This window comes from Quercus suber, unplaced genomic scaffold (genome assembly GCF_002906115.3).
Source record: "Quercus suber isolate HL8 unplaced genomic scaffold, Cork oak 2.0 scaffold_459, whole genome shotgun sequence".
Taxonomy (NCBI): Eukaryota; Viridiplantae; Streptophyta; class Magnoliopsida; order Fagales; family Fagaceae; genus Quercus; species Quercus suber.
The window spans coordinates 133074-154939 of record NW_027069910.1 but is presented as its reverse complement, the minus strand read 5'-3'; the positions used below and the strand labels follow the sequence as shown (position 1 = coordinate 154939).

At 32.4% G+C, this 21866-nt stretch overlaps 1 protein-coding gene and 1 pseudogene across 1 annotated transcript; one reads left to right on the top strand and one right to left on the bottom strand.

The window, feature by feature from the left end:
* Nucleotides 1-3154: 3154 nt before the first annotated feature.
* LOC112037173 (sugar transporter ERD6-like 5) overlaps nt 3155-21866 on the bottom strand; it is a 26069-nt pseudogene continuing 7357 nt past the window's right edge.
* On the top strand, nt 18628-21817 carry LOC112037166 (sugar transporter ERD6-like 5). The gene is made up of 13 exons (XM_065762452.1): nt 18628-18713; nt 18829-18888; nt 19945-20010; nt 20099-20164; nt 20241-20316; nt 20400-20464; nt 20654-20746; nt 20843-20923; nt 21008-21092; nt 21188-21231; nt 21315-21377; nt 21447-21506; nt 21628-21817. Exons 1-13 carry the CDS (start codon nt 18645-18647, stop codon nt 21694-21696), a joined length of 897 nt encoding a protein of 298 aa, XP_065618524.1. The 5' UTR covers nt 18628-18644; the 3' UTR covers nt 21697-21817.

Genomic DNA, 21866 nt, shown 5'->3' with positions numbered 1-21866 from the left:
AAAGAAGCCCGGGATGTTGTGGCGCGAAAAATGAATGAAATTTTATCTAACTAAATGGCTCATTTCTAGATCCTAATTTGAAGAGCAACAATTCATTTGGAGCCACAAACCAATTCAGTGACAGGAAATTATTGGAATCTCAGGAAAAAATTATATCACAAATCACTATATCATATAATGAAAGTAAAGTCATTAATTTGTTGGAATTTAGGAACCTCAATGGTGGAGGTTGTAAATGAACCAAGTCGTTTATAAATAGCTTAATCTTGAGCCTTAGTTTTAGATTCGTTTAATAAATGAGCCAAGCCTAAACAAAAATAAATAAATGTGCATGAACAGGCTTGTGAACATTAGCACTAGATACAAAACAAGTTGAGACTAGGCTCATTTATGAGCTTGATAATAAGCTTAACAATTAAATAGGCTTGATAATAAGCTTGATATGGGCTTGTTAATGTATTTGAGTTGGATTTTAAGCTTAAAAGCTTGATATTGAACTTGAGTTAAACTTGACTAGCTAGCTAATGAAACAGTCAAGCCAAGCTCATACTTTTAGAATCTTTGACGACCTTGACCTCGAACATCATTTATAGCTGAGCTTGAACATTTTATTTTACATTTATTGTTGAGCTGAACCTAAACACTCACTACTTGACAAAGCTCAATTCGTTTACAGCCTATAGAGCAATAGGCTCCTGTGATCATGCAATAGGCATGAATTGCTAAGCAACAAGCTCAAGCTTCCAAGTTCCTAAATTTCCCCATTCTCCTAAAGATACAACCTTAGTTGCACATGAACACTTCTATGCCCTCCGATGACTTGCATTTAAAGGTACCAAGTACTAACAACCCATTTGAGATAAATTCGTGGCTTAAGAAGATGGAAAATATTTTCACAACTATGGGAATTAGGAAGCACAAATACTTCATTTGGGGTTCTGTACCCATGTCAGACACTTGACACTCCTCAAACACTTGTGCATGTGTGTCCTAGCCATCTCCTTTTTTTAAATAAAAAAAATAAAAAAATTAGGACACAACTAGGACAAGAGAACAAGAAAAATCTAATACCCTTTCACCAAACAAACAAAGTATTCATGCTCTGAATAGTTTTAATGCATTTGAAAATTTAATAAATATCTTAATTTTTTTTTTATTCGAATTTCCAAACATCCTTTAATAGTAAAGGATTTGCTTTATTATCCATTATTATTCTTAGTATGATATATAATTAACATTATATGGAAAAAAAATTATTATTAATTGTTAGGTTCTAAAAGTTTAGAACAATTAGCAAACCGTGAATACAAACTTGTCTAGATATAGATCTTAGAGTCTATAGAGTTTATTAGGCAATGCTCAAAGTGTTACAAGTTAAAACACAAGAAAATACAAGCTATAGAAAGAAGAGTTCAAATTCAGTGAAATTCGACCGATTGAAAATTAGATCCAACTGATTGAAAATTGCAGACATGAAATTTCTGCAAAATTCTATTTCAGCCCAAACTCTACTTAAATGTTTTGGGTTTCAAGTGAAACACTTCTAATATATAAAGGAAAACTCTAACTATGTTTTTAGAGCTTTTGAAAGACTTTAGAAGTGCTCTTGTGAGATCTAAAATGTATTGTGCCTTCCTTTTTCAAAGTCACTATTGGAAATCATTCTCATGTGATTAGATCCGGTATATCTAAAGTTGCTGCATACAAAATCAACAACTGCTGATGATCTAAACCTTCAAGGGTGGTCTTGAAGTTACAAACTGGAAAGTTTGTGTTAATAAACCTTCAAGTGGGATCTTAAAGTTAATTACAAATGTGGGAGTTTGTGTTCTGCAAATCCAAGAAGAGAAGGAGTCCATGGATTTGAAACTTACACGTGGTCATGTCAGTAAGTTACTACATGAGGTAGCAATAGATTTATGATTAAATCTGATTGTAAAAACTTTAATTCTTTTATAGTGGATTTACTTTACCTTGAGGATAGCTAGGTCAAATCCTTCCCAAGTTTTTACCTTAAAACGGTTCATTTCATTGGTTTTCCTAAGTTATCATATCGTGGTGTTATTTATTTTTCGCTACTTTGCATGATATGATTTATTTATGTTTGACCTAGATCTGAATAATTAATTTAAGAAATCACTTGGTTAATATATTAGGTTAAACAATCTGGTTGAAGGGGTTTAAATGAACAAATAATTATATAAAAATATATTTAATAATTATTTAATAGACGTATCATGCTGTATACCATGTCAAATTCTTTCAAAAATTCCCGCATTGCCATTTTGCACATGTACCCGTACTTGTATCCATATCTATATCCGTGCTTCTTAGCATGGGAGGCACTAGTGAGCAACATGTGAATTTTTTGCCATTTGGTGGGATGAGGGATGAGGGATAGAGATTGGTTGAATGAGACTGAGAAATAAGTCACATGGGAGGCATTCTTAGAGGCATTGTATGAGCTCTACTTAATTTATTGTTCCTTTTTTTTTTAGGAAGTAAATCAACTTTATTCATTAACTGAAAGAAAAGATACATCATGACATAATGCATGCTCTAAGAAACATGGTTCTTCTTCAATTTAAGAAACAAAATTGTCTACTTTGTTGTTAGTACCAAAGATTAGTTAGAATCAGAATTTTTAAGACTTATACAAGGGAAGATTGTATGTTTTTTATTTTACTAAAGATTATGTAGGAGATGGTATCTCATGTGCCTATCGGATACAAGAATTTTGCATTATGTAGAGGCATCACAAGTTGCTAGCTGTCACATGAAAACCTATCATTTTGATAGAGTTGAAGGTACATATCATGGCTAAAATCTCTTCCTTCAGCTGCACAGTATAAAGATAGTCCCATCTTGCAGTGGCAGTTGTGTCTAAATATTAAGAGAGATCCCAATCCCCAACTGCAATTTTTTCTTCTTTTACATAAATAATAAGGGTATTCTCAACACAGACAACACCCATCATCATAAACTACTACCATGACAACAACACAGACACACCCATCAACATGTAACGAGTAAGACTGGGAAATCCAGTGTGGCATTATATTGATTAATCAAAAATAAATTTTTATTAGATTCGTTGTTACTGATACAGTGCAACTAGCACATGTTATTTGGTACCCCTCTAGTGTCATGCTCCTCATTGCAGAATGTCAGTTAGTGATGATTGTATTTCTTCCAATGTTCGCCCTTTAGTCTCTGGTACTAGTTTGCAATGAAAAGAAGTAAAGAACACCCAAACCGCAAATGCTTGAATATATGAAAAATGTTCCTGAAATGGCATTCATGCACAGCTAAATCACCACTAGGAATAAAAACTCTGGATAACACAGAGGAAGAAACAAGTGAGTGGCATCACCTGCTGAGCTCCACTCGAATAAGAAGTTAAAGGTGTAGGAAACAAGACAGGAGGCAAACCAATTGACCAAATTGCAAAGAGTTCCAGCTGAGCCCTTCACATTTATAGGAAATATCTGGAGAAAGAGGAACATTATTCAGTATGAGCTATACTTATCGTTGATTTAAATTTCCATTGAAGTGATGAAGATATCAAGCTAATTAATGTTAACCAACCTCTGAGACTATAATCCATGGTATTCCTACCATGCCAAATGAGTAAGATCCCATATAAACCTGATTTCAGAATCAAACAGTTCAATTTTAAATATATGAGTCAAATACAAGAATATGAAATTATCACTGGGTGTTTGCATTTCACCAAAGTAGTGATGATGGTTGTGTAACAGTACAAGGATGAGAGAGCTTTCTCTGTCTAAAGAGTAAAGACTAGAAAACACTAAAAGAAATTGAAAATGAAATAACAAAGAAAAAAAAGAATGCAATTAAACTTGTACAAATCCTTCCAAACTTGACATTAAAAGATCTACGTGGTTACTGATCTACTGTGTTGGTTATGCTAGGGGTTCGGGAGTTAGCAGGCGCCAAGAGGGGACTCATATTGCATCCAATTGGCATCTGTACTACTATTGGGATATTTCCAGTGTTTGAGAATACAGTAGAAGTACTCTTAGGTGCACTAAGGTAATTGGGATCATATATATACCTATGATCTTTGTAACTCCTTCCAGAGTTTATTAAAACTCAATGAGTGTAGTCCTAGTGTGGGAAAACCACGTAAACCTGGTGTTCTTGTTTATGTGCTTTGATCCTTTCTTCTGTTTTTATTGCTGGGGGGACATCAATTCAGAACAAGGTTCTTGCCACTGATCAAATGAAGAGAATTAGGCAGTTTTGGTTCAACGTCTTGCCACATTGCTCAGTTTAACTATTTTATTAGCTTACGGATTAAACGAAAAGGAGAGGGAAAAAATGCTACATAACAAAATATACAGATACAAAAGAGATTGTGAAACCAAAAGTTACCAACGATAGTTAATAGTAAGAAGAAAGTATAGAAATGTTTGATAATAAAAATATCATTACCAATACTCCTACAAGGGCCAAAATGGGACTGACTCCTTTCCACCAGTTATAGTCCTGTTCATAGTATATTGAAAATTACAGAGGGTGATTGATCAACACAGAAATGTCAAATGTTCAAGATAACGTTAAGGAACCTGCAACAAGTATGATAATCCTGTAAGGAGGCAACCTAAGCAATTCCCCATTGCAGAAACCTGCAAACATTGCAGATTCTTCTATTAAATATTTGATCAATTAAGCCCTAAACTTAAAAAACTTTTTTTGTAGCCTAACCATCAAAATCGTTCGTCTTCCAAGTTTATCTATCAGTGAGGCGCCCAGAAAAATTGAAGGAATCTGCAGAGGAAATATCCACTCTTCTGAGAAATTCACTGAAGAAAATCACACAATATTTTTAACATATATATATATATATATATGTATATATTCAAGACCTACCAGGATAACAGCCAGCATTATGTACCCGACAGTACTAGAGATACCTGTAACCCCCAAAAAAAAAAAAATATATATATATATATAGACATATACATGTAACATAAGTTTTGTGCTTTGTCTATTTTGTATGAAGTTCTGTTAATAATCTCCATGATTTACCAGCAGAATTAAAATTTTCACTCATATAAAACAGAAACCCATAGAGCCCTCCAAGTGCTTGCACTAACATCAGCCCGACTCCAACCTGTACATTGATTTAGTCATATCCATGGATTAGACAAATTATATAGCACAAAAAGGAGTAACACAGGATATGATTGATTTTTTCAACTCACAATGAGTAGATGAACATATTTTCGTTGAAACAAGTTCTGAATTTTGTCATCTGAGTTTTGTTGAAGGTTATCAGTATAATCCTGTACAATGCATGCTAGACAACTGGCTCAGTTCTTTGTGTTGATGTCAATAATATGGTAATAGTGAGTCCAAAAGAACTTTCGATGATCTGTTACTTCGATATCAGAGGCCTCTTGAGAGGTTTCAGCATTGACTCCCCTGAGGCGTTGGAGAGCAGGCTCAAATTCTCTTCGTTTGCCAATCTTTGCCTGCAGATATAGTTGCAGTGATCATTTGAGAATGTTGATGCATTCGTGTACTACCTTAAATGTGAACTACTGCAATTTGATTTAATTTTAACATGGTTTTAGCTTTGCTCATCCTAAATGAAAAACAATGAGAATTATGTACTCAACTAACAAAAATTTTAACTAAATTTCAATTGAACTCACCAATCATCTAGGGGACTCTGGAATGAGAAATAGACCAAAGAACATTAATATACATGGAATAGAACCTGAGAATGAAAATATGTAGAAACCATTACATAAGAAAGAACCATTAGTTTGCAAGTATAATGTGCATACAAATCTGCCTATTAGGGCCAAGGTACGCCAGCTGATAATTGAACCAATGAGAAATGTGAGAGAAGAGCCATAATTTGTCATGACTGCACAATGAAGAATGAACAATAAGACCCACCAAAAGAAAAAGTAAATTCCAATTGGAAAATGTTAATATCCAAAAAAGGAAAATTAAATAGGTTAAATTAGTAAATTTACATTAGAGTTTGAAATATATTTCCTTATTTTCAGTGGGGTTTTTAGAAAATTCAGATTAATGACCTGCCAGCAACTTATAGGTTTATTAAATTGACTAACCTGAATTCAAAAAAAATAACCAGCTAGAAGATTTATTAAGGATTTCAAAGGGAAGAAAATTAAAGGCTCAAATTTTTAATACTTGGTCAATCTATTTATTCTTAAGGCAAGAAGTCTAAAAATATCTCCTTTATATTAATTTTAGTATTTCAAGATAAATTTTCTCCAAAAAAAAAAAAAAAAAGCAATTCAATGCAAAAGATACCTTAGGAAGTTTCCATTATCTTCTAACTTCAAACTGTTACTTGGCCATATGTGAAGCAAACTAGACTATTTTATTGTAAATCTCATGATATTGGGTTTGGCTATTTGTTGGAACACATGGATCATGAATGAAACTATGTACATACCTAGCTTTTGGTATTGAATCGATGAAAAAACTAAGGTTTTTAGTGACAGTTCGATTGAAGATGAATGAATTTTATAAGAAATCAAAGAAAAATCAAGTCTGATCAAGGCTGATCATGGAGTTGTTGGATTTATGGGAATTAAACTAGGTCAGTTGGGGCCTTAATTAGTTAGGAGCTTTAAGATATCATTGAGCTTGTGGTTAAGAGCTAGATGTTGAAGCATAATGAATGGATCTTATTTGAAATTTATTTATGCTAAACACAGTATAATAAAGTTGGCATTTCGATGATGTAGATTGTTTTTTGAGTTTGTTGAAGAAACGAGAAATGGGCATGAGCCATAGACCCTTAGCAGTGATTTTCTTCATGCGGACGACGCATTAGATACCTCCTCGGGTGATGCACCCACACTTCACGACTAGAACATCCGACCGACTCCAACAACCTCTTGAAGATTGGAACTCTACATTAACGCTAGGATGATGGTTCTATGGCTTCATCTCTTGATCTCACAAGTGAGAAACAACAGAAAAAATGTATCTTTTGAACTCAAAGGTACACAAGATGAAATCTAAAGTTTTCTCTCTCTATATTGCTTACGTTAGCTGCGTTTCCAAACTTATGAAAGTTGAACTTAATAGGTCTTTTATATAGTCTCTCTCATTAGGGTAGAAATTACCCACAACATCGCATGTAGTAATACACATTATCATTTTGGGTTCCCGATTTTCATCAATCAAGCCTCGATTGAGGGATAGTCAAACTTAGATGAAGAGTAGTGGTATCTTTCTAAACTAATTTTCTTGAGCTGTTTATTGCAAAAATGGTCTTGAACATGATGTAACTTTTATAAAATAATTAATGACACATCTGACAGTTACATTGTTATGGAATTTGCCAACTTTAAACCTAACACATGCATGGTCTAAATTCCACATTCTATTCAAAATCACACTAAAAACTATTGTCTCATCATCCAATCAAATAATAAAACATTCCCCATGAGTATCTACACCCTCTATTATGGTGCTATGGATTTCGGATTATGTTAGCATGATTTTATACCAATTGAATTACTATTGGAAAATCTGTAATTGTGCGATTGTTGGTCACATACATAACTTATTAGTTGGATTCAAGGCATGATACAAAAATTTAGAAGGATTGAATATACCTGAGTTGTTGACATAAACCCACCTCCCAGATTCTTTGGTGTTATTTCTACAAGGTACACAAGTCCCTGTTCGCAGTGGAATGATAATTCATTATCGGTCATATGCATGAGTATATGAATTTGAAAAATCAATATTACTTCATTTATACCACATAACATGTAATCCCGTATCCAACTCCCAATAAAAATCTTCCAAAGTCGAGCAACAAAGCACCCAGTTAGCAAGCACAAAACATTTAGTATTATGATATAAATGCAAATGAGTTATGTGAGATTAAAACTAGCAACTGTATGCAGATTGAAATTAGGTGCAACAGCCTAGGTTAAGATTGAGAGTTAAAAAGTGAAGAGGTAAATTTTTTTTTTTGAGAGAATTGAGGAGTAATTGCACCCTATGCAATAATTTAAGTATTGCATGAAATTCTAATCCACCCTTGTTAGGGGGAGAAAAAAAAATACAATCTTTGACGTATGATAAAAAAGGAAGATATGAAACCTTGGCAAAGATTATTGATAGCCATCCCAGGATGTAGAATATATCCAAAATCCAAAATGTCTGCTTCAAAATATCAATAAAAGTTGAAAGGAATTATAGAATCGCGCGCTTGAGGTTTTTTGAGTTGAAAAACTTAACACCATTAACATTTTATAGAAATATGGCCTTGAAAAACACACATATCTACAATCAATGACATCCGACATCTTTCCACTTATTAATGCCCCTATTATTGCTCCAATTGTCATTATTGATCCAATCAGCGAATACTGCACATTTGAGTGAAAGATGTAGAAGTCAAATACATTAGCAGAAGTATAAAGAAACAATTGCAGTTTACTTAATTAAGTAGTGAAAAGCTAATGGATGAGTATTGATTTATAAAATATTTTTAGAAACATTTTATGAGAAAAGAAAAAATAATTGATTTTTTAAACCCTTTTTTATATTTCCCATGAAATTAATATAAAAACTTTCTTAAAATGGTTTTCTAAGGACACTCATTACCTGATCCAATTAATTAATCCACTTTAATAATTGAATATATATGTATATATATATATATCACTTTCGACTATAAGAAGTTTTCTGACTTTTCTCCTCACTTGTCAAAACTAGCCATGGCGCAATACGCTTGATTATACTAGGATCTTTAAGACCACTGTTATGATTTAGATCGAGCATGAGACTATTGATTACCCTAGTCATTTTATATAACTATATAAGCATTTGTCAAACCATCCTTGTTGCCAATTTCTTTGTCCACATACATAGTAATGTCCAAGAGAGAATATATATGACATGGAATAAGTACATATATTATATCATACCTACGTGTTTCATTTGGTTCAAAAATTTTTAAAAACTGTTTCAAAAATTGTATTTTATATATATATTTTTTAAAATATTTTTATTTGATATGATTTGTAGGAATACAAATTTTTATGTACATACAATATACAGTATACTACGTGTGTTTTTGCTAAGTGTACCTCATGTTTGCAATATTTGTATACCTAGTGGTTAGCAATTGTGTAAAATGATGAATGATGTACGTAACTAGCTAGCACTTAGCGATCGTAAATGAGATCTATTACTATATATATATATATATACACACACTATTTGTAGCCAATATTTGTGAAGATAAAATTTAGAAACAATGTAATAATATTAATTTCATCCAACTTTCCGAGTCTATGTATATTTGTGCGCGCGCGCATGAGTACTTCACCTCTGCCACAGTGAGGCCCAGATCACCGATGATTCCATTCTTAGCAAGGGACGAATATACCGCCTGCAAAGAAGCCACAAACATCAATTTCTCAGACAAAAGAAAACTTCAATTTCAACCCATATCAGTTCATCATGTAACTCAAATAGTATCTCTAGCTGAATCCTAAAGCACTGATGTGAATTTATATAACTAGGTTACAATGTTTGATAGTACGTAAGTTTTAAAAGATTGAGAGTGTATGTTTGGAATGGAGAGAGATGGAAGGAGCTCCTGTCTCCTCTCACATTATCTCTTTCCATCTAAACACAATGTAAAGATCTTTTGTCTTAAAGAACTCATTCATCAAATTGAAAGGTACCAACAATTTTTTTTTTTTTTGGCATTTTTTTTTCTTCAATTAAAACTTTTGTTTATTTTTCTATCCTTATTTTTCTATTATAAATTTTAGTTTTTTACTTGAAAAAAAAGAATTGAACTTGACATTCTATCAAATCATATATGACAAGTTTTGAAACAATTTCCGTTGTCTCTATAGTTAGAGGCTTGCCCAAATTCTATTTTACAAAAAAAATTATGTTTAAAAAAAAAAAAAAAGCCTTTGTGACCAAATTTTAAAAAAATGATAAATTGGTGATAATGACAATGACAGGAATGAGAGGAAAATCTAACTTTGAGAAATCGTTAAAACCAAATAGTTTGATGCAAAAATATGTAACAGTTTCAATCTGACTTTATCGAACCTACTTAGTGTGTGTGTGTGTGTATATATGTGTGTGTGTGTGTGTTTTACTCGCTAAATTAAAAACAACACCAAGTAAAAAATGATTTTTGAAACATCATATGTTTTCCTTTCTTTTAGATATAGAAGTATCCAAAGACAAAAATACCGTTAGAGACTTTATTTATTTTTGTTGTTAAAATAAAATTAGTGAACGGACTAAAAAAATAAATTGAGAAAAAGATTCTTAATTTAAAATTTTAAGAAAAGAAGAGAAAAGGAAAATAAAAGAAATTTTCCAATTCCAAAATTTAAGCATGTTACGATCAAGAAACAGCTTTATTAATAATATTGATACAAAAACTTTCCTTTCTAAAATTTCCTTTCAGCTAATGAATAATGATTCTGCCAATATGCTAATGGAGCCTCTTTTGACTGACTGCAGGACCCTCCTAAGAGGCTTCTCCAACAAACAGGTTGAGCACACCTATTGTGAAGCAAATCGTTGTGCAGATGCTTTAGCTAGAGTAGGGGCTAGTTGTACTTTATCTTTTGTAGTGTTTGCGGAACCACCACCTGTGGTGGAGCACCTGTTAGCTAGTGATAAAGCTAACACTTTTTGTAATAGACTTTTTACTTCTAATATATAAGTAGCCATTTCTGACCCAAAAAAAAAAAAATTCAAAAGTTGTCTATATATATATATATAAATAAATATATATATATATATATATATATTTGTACCGTAAAAAGTTTGATGCTTCTTCCTACCACACAATAGAAACATCAACATCAGCATTTTTTTTTTTTTTAAAGAAACGAACACACGCATACACAAGAGAGAGGAAGAGTGGTTCTAACATAAAAGAACACCACAAATTCTACTTGAAAACTATAGTAACTTTTAAGAACATCAACAAGCTTTTATGTGACCTTGTTTTGTCATATTTACTATTTTTAGTATTTATATGAATATATATATATATACATATATGCTCATTCTTGTTGGAGAAGATCTTCGACAATTTAATATATTTAATATTATCAAAAAAATTAGATGAACTTATCAATAATAAAAAATGGTGTCGTATCGATGATTTGACTCAATAATTGATAGTGTGGTAATAGAAAAAATGAGTTATTTCTCATATGTGTTTAGTTGAAAAGATAGAAAAGTTGAGAAAAGAAAAACTCATTTGTTTGATTGAGAAGAAAAATGAGATAGAAAATTTTGTTCATAAAAATTTACTTTCATGTCTCTACTAAATAAATAAATAAATAAAAATTAGCAAAAAAATGAAAAAAAAAAAAAACTAATATTAAGAAAAAAGGGTTGAACAAAACAAAAATAAACAAACAAACAAAACGAAAAACATATGGTAACAGAAAAGGACAAAAACAGATGCTAAGAAAACTAATGAACAAGAAAAGGACCAAAAAAAAAAAAAAATTGAACCCTTTTTTTTATTTTTCTTTTTTACGTTGGTTACGTTGCACAAAAGGGTGTTACGGTCTAAAAAGTCCTTCTTGTGTTCCTTTTTCTCTCTTATTTCTTCTCAAGTTGGGAAGAAAATATTTTGGTAGACTTGGAAAGACAATACATGACTTTACCAATTTTTTTTCCACAAATTTATCTGTCCAAACATCCCTATAAATTTCATTTTCTCCTATTTTCTCTTCTTCTTTTTCTATCATCCCTAAAATGTATCTAACCAAACATACTCCTAATAATATCACTATATTATTATTTGTAATTTTGAGGTGAGAGATAGAAGAATCTTACTATTATAATTGAATGAGTAATTATATATAAAATGGGATTATACTCACAACAATGCCATTAATGAAGGCATCACAAGCAGCCACAATGGTGCTGATAACGAGAATAGTTGTGGCACTGGAATCACACGGTCAAATAGCAACAGCACCCATGGTTTTTAAACTCGAATCGGACCGCACGGTCCAACTAGAAAAACCTCGAATTGGCCAATTTTACAGTCCATTTAAGGAGAAGAACTGTTCCATGCGAAAAAATCATGGACCTATACGAACCGCGTTCCAACTGCCCGGTTCACATGGTTCAAAAAGTTGCTTTGTTTCAAGCCTTAAAACGGCGTTGTTCCATCTCTTCTCTGTTTTTTATTTTCCTATACAGCATCGTTTGGAGCATGCATATTGAACAAAATAGAAACCCTGAAACAATGAAACCCTCGCCTCACTCTCTCAATCACTCTCAATCACTCTCTGCCTCTCTCCCTCATCGCTGTCGTAGCTCAATCCAGGTCGCAACTCACTCTCTCAATCACTCTCTGCCTCTCTCTCACTCTCATGACATCTCTACCTCATTGCCGTCACTCTCATTACATCTCTGCCTCGTCGTCGTCACTCTTACTCCATCGCATCCTTGCCCAGATTGCAAGGTACTTTATCCTTTTTAATTCTTCTTTCTTTTATGTCAATTTATATTTTTTGGCCAATTTTTCTCAAGTTATCAAGAAACATATCATTTGTAAAAATTGTGCTTCAATGTGTGTTTATATTTTATAATTTTTGTTTGATAAGTATGTGTTTATAATCTATGAACATCAATCTTTAACTTGTGAAAGTTATGAATCTTGTGATGGCCTGTTGTAAAAAATTGGTGAATTTCACTATTTCAGAAATTGTATGAAGTTGTGAATTTGTGATTCTTTGACTCTATGACTCTGTGTATATTAGTTTGTTAATTTGACTCTGTGTATGAAGTTGTGATTCTTTGACTATCTGTATTATTGTTTTTTAGAAATAAGTTTTATGTATTTTTTTAAGAAACAATGTGTAGTTGTGTATTGTAACTTGGAGGCTTGTTTATGCATTTTTACTTTGTACGTTTATGGATTGGTTGAGTAATTCATATTTATGTTTGCTAAGGATTTGACATTTCTTATTTGTCTTGAAAGTTATGATATAAAAAATATTTGAAAGAATTAGACTATTTTAGTTAATTTTTCTATTTTTTTATTAATTTAATGTTTTTATATATATTTAAAATAATTATTAAATTAATTATGACATCATCACAGTTCAACCTCAGTTCAACCTCAAAAACCTTAAACCTCTCCCTTTTACGGTTTAATGAATGGTCTAGGTTTGAAAACCTTAGCAGCACCACCATTGGTAGCACCATGATTACCAACATGGTCATTGCCAATATCTACTACGTTGCTTGGCTCTTGTTTTACAAGTAGAGACTTTTACACCACTTCATCCTCCATCTTTCTTTCTTGGAATACGAAAGTAGTAAGGCCTAAAACCTATATGGAAAGAAATTATGTTCGTGTATAAGAGAGAATTAGAGAGAGATTACTATACATGGGCTCTCATACTGTTCCATGAATAGCAACAATTGCGACCGATGGACTTGGCCACAACTTGTGACGTGGCAAGTTGTGGTAGAGGTGTGGACCAATAATAGTATCAACTGGACCAGTGTATTGCCAAGTATTCTCACTGACACCACCACATACCCTTGGTGTGATAGTCACTCCACAAGTATAAGTGCTTGTAGGATGTAGGGGTAAGAGTCAGGGTTTAAGTTTCTAGGAGAGAGCTTCACACAAGATTAGGCTAGAGTAGAATTTCTATCTTGTAAAAAAAAAAAAAAAAAGTATTGTCACCGACACCATGAAGTTATTTCTAAAGTTTATGCTACCATATCAAGGTCTTGTTTTTTAGTAGATGTGGAGACTTTTGTCATTATATGGTTTCTCCACCATTTACCTTCTTGGAATTCAAAAGGGAGACAACAACTCATGACTTCGTTTGCCATCAATTTTAGTTTTTATCTTTTAACTTTTAGCCTTTATGTACAAATCTTTAAAACCTCACTTTTTTCCACATTTTCTCACTTTTTCAAAATTTTTCAAAGTTCAAATATATTTTAACTTATGCACTTTCAGCAAAAAGCTAGATAAACTATTCTTAAACAGACATAATATATATAATGGGTAACATATAATGTTTGCTAATAACATGTTTTTGAATTTGAGATTCGGTTTTCCAATTTTAGCAATTTAAGCTATACCACCACCATGATGGTTTTCACTTTTCAGAAAATAATTATGGCCCATAAAATTCGCTCATATGTTTTTTTTTAGTAAAAAGGTCATGTTAACGGGTGTTCTTAAGACAATTGTTAATAAATCATATCAAGAAATTTTTAATATCATTTATATGAGAAATATAAAAAATAAAAAATAAAAAATTGTCAAAAAAATTAATTGTTTTATCATTTTTTCATAAAATATTTCTAAAAATGATTCCTTAACCAATATCCTCAAGAAAATATTAATAAAATAATTAATTTGAAATGGCCTTTCACATTTATTTGCAATGGCTAAAAGCACATTAAAGTTTGTATGCTCCCTTCTTCTCAAAAAAAAAAAAATGTACACTCCCTAGGGGCCGAATAGATGCTGAGTATTTCTTTATGGCTATGGCCCTTAACATTAAAGTTTCCTGTATTAGACAGATGCTGTATTCCAAAGTCATGACATGAATAATGTTACATAGTCAACGTGATGCGAGAGCAATTCGGCAAAATCTTCTATACTATTAATAAGAGGATTTTCCTATTTCGTCTTCAATTTTTGGCATACTAGAATATCCTTATACAAATTCTAAAATAACATACCATTTAGCTTAATTTTTTTTTCCTACAAAAGATGAAAAAAAAAAAAAAAGGGTGTGGAGGTTAAAACAGTAATACTATCTCATGTACAAAATGGGGAAAAAAAAAAGGGTAAATTGTAAATTACACTCCTGAAGTTTAGGGTTGACTGGATTTTACATCCAAAAGTTTCAAAAACTTGATTTTACACCCTGAAGTTTAGTTCCGTTAGCAATTCACACCCCATGGTTAATTTCTGCTGTTAAGTAACACATCATCATACTAATGTGTTTTATTTTTGCCAAATTAGACCAAAACTACGTCGTTTTAGGCCTAAACTTAAAACAAAATTCTCTAGTGTAAATGACACAGTTTAAGCCAAGTTCCTAAAATAGAAAAACAAAAACCACGAACAAGGTTGAGACCCACAAACGGCCAAACCTCACGAACCCAAAACGATCATCTCGCGTGATCCAAGTGGCGGCGGCAGCCTTGGTGGCCACCTCCCCAAGTCCGACTACTCATGTTATTTTACACCAGTCCGAACCCAAGCCAGGGTTGTCTAAACCCCACAACTAGAGAGTTGTAAGAAAACAAGGTTGTCTTTACAGAGATGGAGGAGTTTGTCTGGGTTCTCCAGCTTGATGAAGGTATTTTTCTTTTTACGTTTGTTCATGTGTTTGCATAGAATTGAAATTTGAGCTGCCTCCGCCCTGGTTGAATTGAGATTTCTTCATATTTAATATTTTTGACTGCTTTACTATTTCTAGCCAATCAATATCTTGTGGTCAGTTGATGTCCATCCTTTTATCTGGTCAAATTCAAGTTTAATTATGACCATTTTTCTTTGGAAGTTGTCCTAATCTTGTGCCTGTCGATTTCCTTGAGCTTCCATTTGTACCCCATTAAAATACAATTTCATGTTTTAGTTTGTTACAAGTTTTCAATTACTCCAATGGTTTTATAAAAATATAAATAACTTGTACTTTTGTGCTCTTTTAGAAGCCTGTAGGCTTGAAAATGAAGAAGTTTTTATGCAAGAAGATAAAGAGCCAAGAGCTTCCAATGAAGAAGTAAAAGATGAGGCTGGTGGATGGACCGAAGTTATAGATGTCAATAAGATTGAGCACACTCTGATGAGGACAAGGAGGAGATAGTGCCAGATGAAACTATCCATGAAGTTGCAGTTGGGAAAAGGTTATTAGGTGTGCTAAAGCTGCTTAAAGAGTGAGGAACACTAAAAGAAAGCATCAAGTGGGGTGGCAAAATCATGGACAAGAAGAAGAGCAAACTCGTGAGTATTGTAGATGATGACAAACCAAAGGAGCCTCGTTCATTTGCTCTAGTTGATTTTAAAAAGGAGATTCGTATAGAGCAGACAGATGAATTTGGGTGAGGCTGCCACCGCCACTCGGGATCACATGAGATAATCGTTTTGGGTTCATAAGGTTTAACAGTTTGTGGGTCTCAATCTTGTTCATGGTTTTTGTTTTTAGATTTTAGGAATTTGGCTTAAACTATGTCGTTTAGGCTAGAGAATTTTGTTTTAAGTTTAGGCTTAAAACAACGCAGTTTTGGGCTGATTTGGCAAAAATAAAACACATCAACATGATGATGTGTCACTTAACAGCAGAAAATAACTGTAGAGGGTGAATTGCTAACAGAATCAAACTTCAGGGTGTAAAATCAAGTTTTTGAAACATTGGGGTATAAAATCCAGTTAACCCTAAACTTCAGGGATGTAATTTGCAATTTACCAAAAAAAAAAAAAAAACTGTTATTCTCACCACCCATTTGTATTCAAATGTCTAATTCCTATCTCTATTTGTTATCTATTTAAATTCAAATACTTCGATTATCTTTATAAAAAAAATACACAAAATTACTTCTTCCAAAACAAAAACAAAAACAAAAACAAAAACAAAACAAAACAAAAAAAAAAAAAAAAAAAAAAAAAAAAACTCATTACCTCACATAAAAACTATTCATTCTTATCTCAAAATTCCTAGGGTTTTTTTTTTTTTAATTCTTTAAAGCATTCCAAAATTTTTGTTATCCAAATTCTATACCATTATCACAAATCTCCATCCATCCACACTAACATATATCATCTATCTTTTATTCAAATCTCAATTTTTTTTTACTTATCACAATTCTTATCCCAATCAATAAATTCAAATGTCCCAATGGGTTTCAATTTCTTACAAATCTCTATCTCTTTTTTAAACATTATTCATGTTACCTTACCTCCTTTAAAAACAAAAATACACAGTCATTTATATATCCCTTTTAAGCATTATAATACTAAACTTAATAAATAAGTAAATAAAAAGAGCATTATTGCATGTGCAATGCGCACACAAGGTAAATTATATATATATATGTATATATTCTTTTCCTTTTACCAAGGTAAATTATAATTTTGATCCATATCTTTTACACCATATTTTAATTTAATCCCTAACATTTCTATTGTATAAATTTGATCTCTAACTTTTTTAGGGTCATGCCAATTTAGATCATGCTGTTATCTTTTGGATGGAAAAAACTGATATATCAAATAGAATAATAAAAAATTATTTGTATCAACTATATTGCCACGTTAGGTTTTAAAAAATAATAATAATAATAAGACATGTAAAATCCCATCAACCAAACCCATCAGTCATCTCCAAGGTTAGTTAAACCAAATATGCAAGTGATGCAATCGCTTAAGGCCCTCAAATAAAAAAAAGGCCCCCACTTGTATTTAAAAATACATACATACATATATACATACATACATATATATATATATATATAATATTTATCTATATATTTTAATTAAGAAAAAAAATTAAGTCATTTTATTTGTCAATAAAATGCATTAAAAATGCCCTATTGTATCCTAAAATATAAATGATTAAAAAAAACATAAATAGTAAAAATTCAGCAAACAAAATTAAATCATAGGAGACAAATTCATTAACTAAATCTTGATATAGACCCCTTTCCCTCTTCCCTCTGTGTGTGTGTTTGTTTCTACAAAAAAAATGTGTAATTGTCCCACATTGCTTAAAAGAGTGTGTTATGTATAGTAGAGAGAGTTTCAATTCATGGTGTTTGCTCTTGATGATAGCTCTTTATATTACATCAAGACACCAATTAGTTTCTAGTGTAGACGGAAATTGAACCTCAAATCTCTTATTTAATCATCAGAGATTTTACCAGTTAAGCTAACTGGAACTCACTTGAGGAAAGTTAGTTGAAAAGAATTACATTATCCCTGAAATAAATCTTGATAAAAACTTTACCTAAATAAACCTTGGCCATATAAATCTTTTGCTTCATATTATGTGGTTGATACATTTCCATTGAGGAATTGAAATTAGAGATAGATCATAGAAACAAACATGCCATTTTTGGTTTGATAACAAGGTTAATACTTAAAACAAAAAACATAGTTGTCATGAACCTTATATCTCAACTGACATATTTTGTTATTCTCAATAAAAACATCTAGGATTCAAATCCCCCCACCCCAACTATCGAATTATTACCCCTCCCTCCCCCGCCCCCCCAAAAAAAAGCCACAAAAAATAGTTACCAAAAGAGGGAAAATAATGTGTAAAGAACTAAAGAAAAACAAATTTTGATGGGAAGAACCCAAAAATTTTGATTGTGTATGACCATCGCTGTATTGGGATTAGATGTCCTTTATCTACACTGGAAATCAGAGACACATATAAAGTATGATTACAATATTTGTAATATGTGATGAAAAAAATTTGGGACTTGGTAGGTGTGATTGTTGATGAAAAAATGTTGCATTATCTGATTATGTAGAGTGGATTAGATCTCCAGTCAGTTCTATTAATTTCCTATACATTCACCCTTCAATTTTGCAGTATTCAGTTTTCGGTTCCATAATGACGATTGGTGGAATGATAGGTGCAGTAATAAGTGGGAAGTTGGCAGATATCATTGGTCGTAGATATGTGAGTTTTTAAATGATCAAATAATTCTGCAGGACTAGTGTTGAATATGTTTTAACCAAGTGTATAGACCAGCTCTTAATTAATTCCCTTGAATTTTGATTTTTCTTTGAAGCAGACTATGTGGATTCTGGATATATTTTACATAATGGGGTGGCTCGCAATATATTTTGCTAAGGTTGTTTATCTTCTGCTTTAATCATTTTTCGTCCTTGGCTTCTTAAAAATTGGACATTGGAAGCTAACGTAGGTCCATAAAATGTATTTAGTTTTTCAAAGTCCATAGCAATTCTAATTAAACAGCATGCGCCAAGAGCCATATAGATCAACTGGTATCTCTCATTTGGAATTATTATATATTTTTTGTAATTTTTTCAAAATGATTAGAACCCAGTTTTCTTAGTGCACTCATTCATGCCAAGTTTGGAGTTTCAACAAGCACTTCAAAATGTACTTGAACAATATGACATTGTTCACAACTTGTTATGTCCAGGCTCATAGCAGAACCGGAGAGCCAAATGTAAGCTTTGTCACATCCTTGACACTATTCATGCTCTCTTCTAGTCCTCTGTTGTCCCTACACCTTTCTATGGAGAAGTTGCACTCACAGATATTTACTCCATAACAAACTTCTCACTCGTGTGCTTGACAATTGACGAGGTGATTTGGCTCCACCCAAACTATCATCACCTTAAACTCTTTGATTCTGGATACTTCATGAAACTCCAACCTCATGAGCATATCAAACTTGACTCTCTCCCTCTCTAGGTTTTGTTGCTTTCTTTTCTATGGAGTGGCACAAAAGGGATTTAGGTTCTATCATCTTCCTTCATACCGACTTATGGTCTCTCACCATGTAGTCTTCAAGGAATATAAGCTATTCAAAATGAAGTCCAAATTTTACCTGCCCACTTTTCCTCTTTTCTCCCCCCACTTCCATCTGCAGAGCTGGTGCCCTGGCAGAAATGCAGGAACTTTTGGGTCTTCTATGATTCTGAGCTGAGTTTCTTGTTTCAATGGGAAACTACCAGCAATTGCCACTTCTACAAAAATGAAACCATAATCAGTACATGTTTTCTATTTGAATATATTATAATAAATTACCAAAAATTAGATAGGACTTCCAAAATGGCAAAAAGAGTCTTGGGAAAAAATATTATATTTGTTAGTTAAAATCATATATCATATTGTTTGCTTTCAACCCATTTACTAAATGTTCAGTACTTGTTGAAAGGGTGCTTGGTTGCTCGACCTTGGAAGACTATCTTTGGGATTTGGATTTGGACTGACTTGTTATGTGGTAAATGTTGTAAGATTTTAGATTTTAAATTGCACTAACTTATGGTAGATATGATAGATAATGAAATTTGAATTCTATTTCTGAACAGGCACCTACTTACCTATCAGAAATTACACCCAAGAATCTCAGGGGAGGATTTACATCAGTCACCATGGTAAATTATCCTTACAATAATGTTAGCTTCAAAATGTACTTTTTCCTTATGTGACTCCTTCTTGTCCATTCAACAGGCAATGATACCTTTTAGTCTAACAGTTGCATATCTGATTGGTTCTGTCATCAACTGGCGTGCCTTGGCTCTAATAGGTAGCTTCTACTACCTTCTATTACACTATATTCCAATAATATAGTTCCATAATAGTTATGATCTCCTTTTTCTTTTTCCCCAGGAGCTATTCCATGTTTATTACTACTTTTTGGTCTATTCTTCATTCCAGAGTCTCCTAGATGGCTGGTGAGTGCAATTTAAAAGTTTGTTGGTGTTTATATTATTATATGTTGCTCAGTGAATTCTAATTTTTAGTTAGTTCTTATCTAATGTATACTGAGTTATAATATGTTCACACCAAATTCAATGAAACTTTTGAAGTTAAAAATATGTTCCCACCAAATGTGCTTCAAATATTTAGCTAAATGGCTGCAGGCAAAGATTGGCCAAGAAAAAGAGTTTGAAGCTGCACTACAACGCCTTAGGGGAAAGAATGTCAATACTACTGAAGAGGCTGCTGATATCAAAGTAACCCAGTAACTTAATTTTAAGTAAGAAAGGAATCATTAACTATATATGTAGAGTTGAAGCAAGAAATTGAAGAAAGGTTTTATTGTATGACAGGATTATACTGAAAACATCCAACAGATCTCAGAAGATAAATTCCTTCATTTGTTTCAGCAGAAATATGCTTATCAATTCATTGTAAGCTTTAAAGAGTAATCTCAAAGTTCTCCATTTCTGCTACATGGATTTGTGATCAATTTGTATGACTCAAACTTGATATAGGTTGGAATTGGACTAATGGTACTGCAACAATTTGGAGGGCTCAACGGATTTGCATTTTATATGGACGAAATTTTTGAATTGGCTGGTAAAAAATGCCTGCTACAATGATGCTTTCTATGATAGACAAATGTGAACGGCATTGAATTGATATTTGATTATACAATTTTGGGTTTATGACAGGTGTGCCAAGTATTATTGGGTTTATAGTGGTATCCATTCCTGAGGTGGTTCTAAATCTTCTTGGTGTAACTAAAATGTTGTGATCCCCTTTAGTGCATAATCAAGATATTGCTGATTTTCCATGCAGATTCCAGCAATTGCTTTGGGATCAATCTTGATAGAAAAATTTGGAAGACGGACATTATTGATGGTTAGAATACAAAATGATGTTGAAAGTTTAAAACATAGTTGATTCTAAACTTTGCAACAACGTTTGCAGATTTCTGCTACCGGGGAATGCTTAGGTTGCGTCCTTACAGGACTATCATTCTTATTGCAGGTTCTTTAACATAGAATTTAAATGTATCTGTATCATTTTATTAAGGGGGCAGGTTGGTTCTTAAGTGTGGTGTCTATTGTTGATGAATTACTAATTATAAACTTAAAGCTTCCGTGAGCAGAGCCTTAACTGGTGGACGGAAGCCACTCCTACTTTGGTGCTTTCTGGCATATTGGTAATGCATTTGTAATTATCATATTTGCATACTTTCTTGTCACTATAGAATATGGATGATGAGGACAAGGCAAACAACAATTTATCCTTTTTCCATTAGTGTAATGAGTTTGGAATGATTTCATTCAAGTTCATTAAACTACTTGGTTTATTAATTTAAACCCCAACAACCCCCCCCCCCCCCCC

Bases quoted from the DNA above. Each gene is read 5' to 3' on its own strand.
- LOC112037166 (XM_065762452.1), top strand. From the start codon at position 18,645: ATGACGATTGGTGGAATGATAGGTGCAGTAATAAGTGGGAAGTTGGCA. The intron at 18,889-19,944 runs GTTGTTTATCTT...ACTTGTTGAAAG, and splicing joins TCGCAATATATTTTGCTAAG to GGTGCTTGGTTGCTCGACCT. The intron at 20,165-20,240 runs GTAAATTATCCT...TCCATTCAACAG, and splicing joins GATTTACATCAGTCACCATG to GCAATGATACCTTTTAGTCT.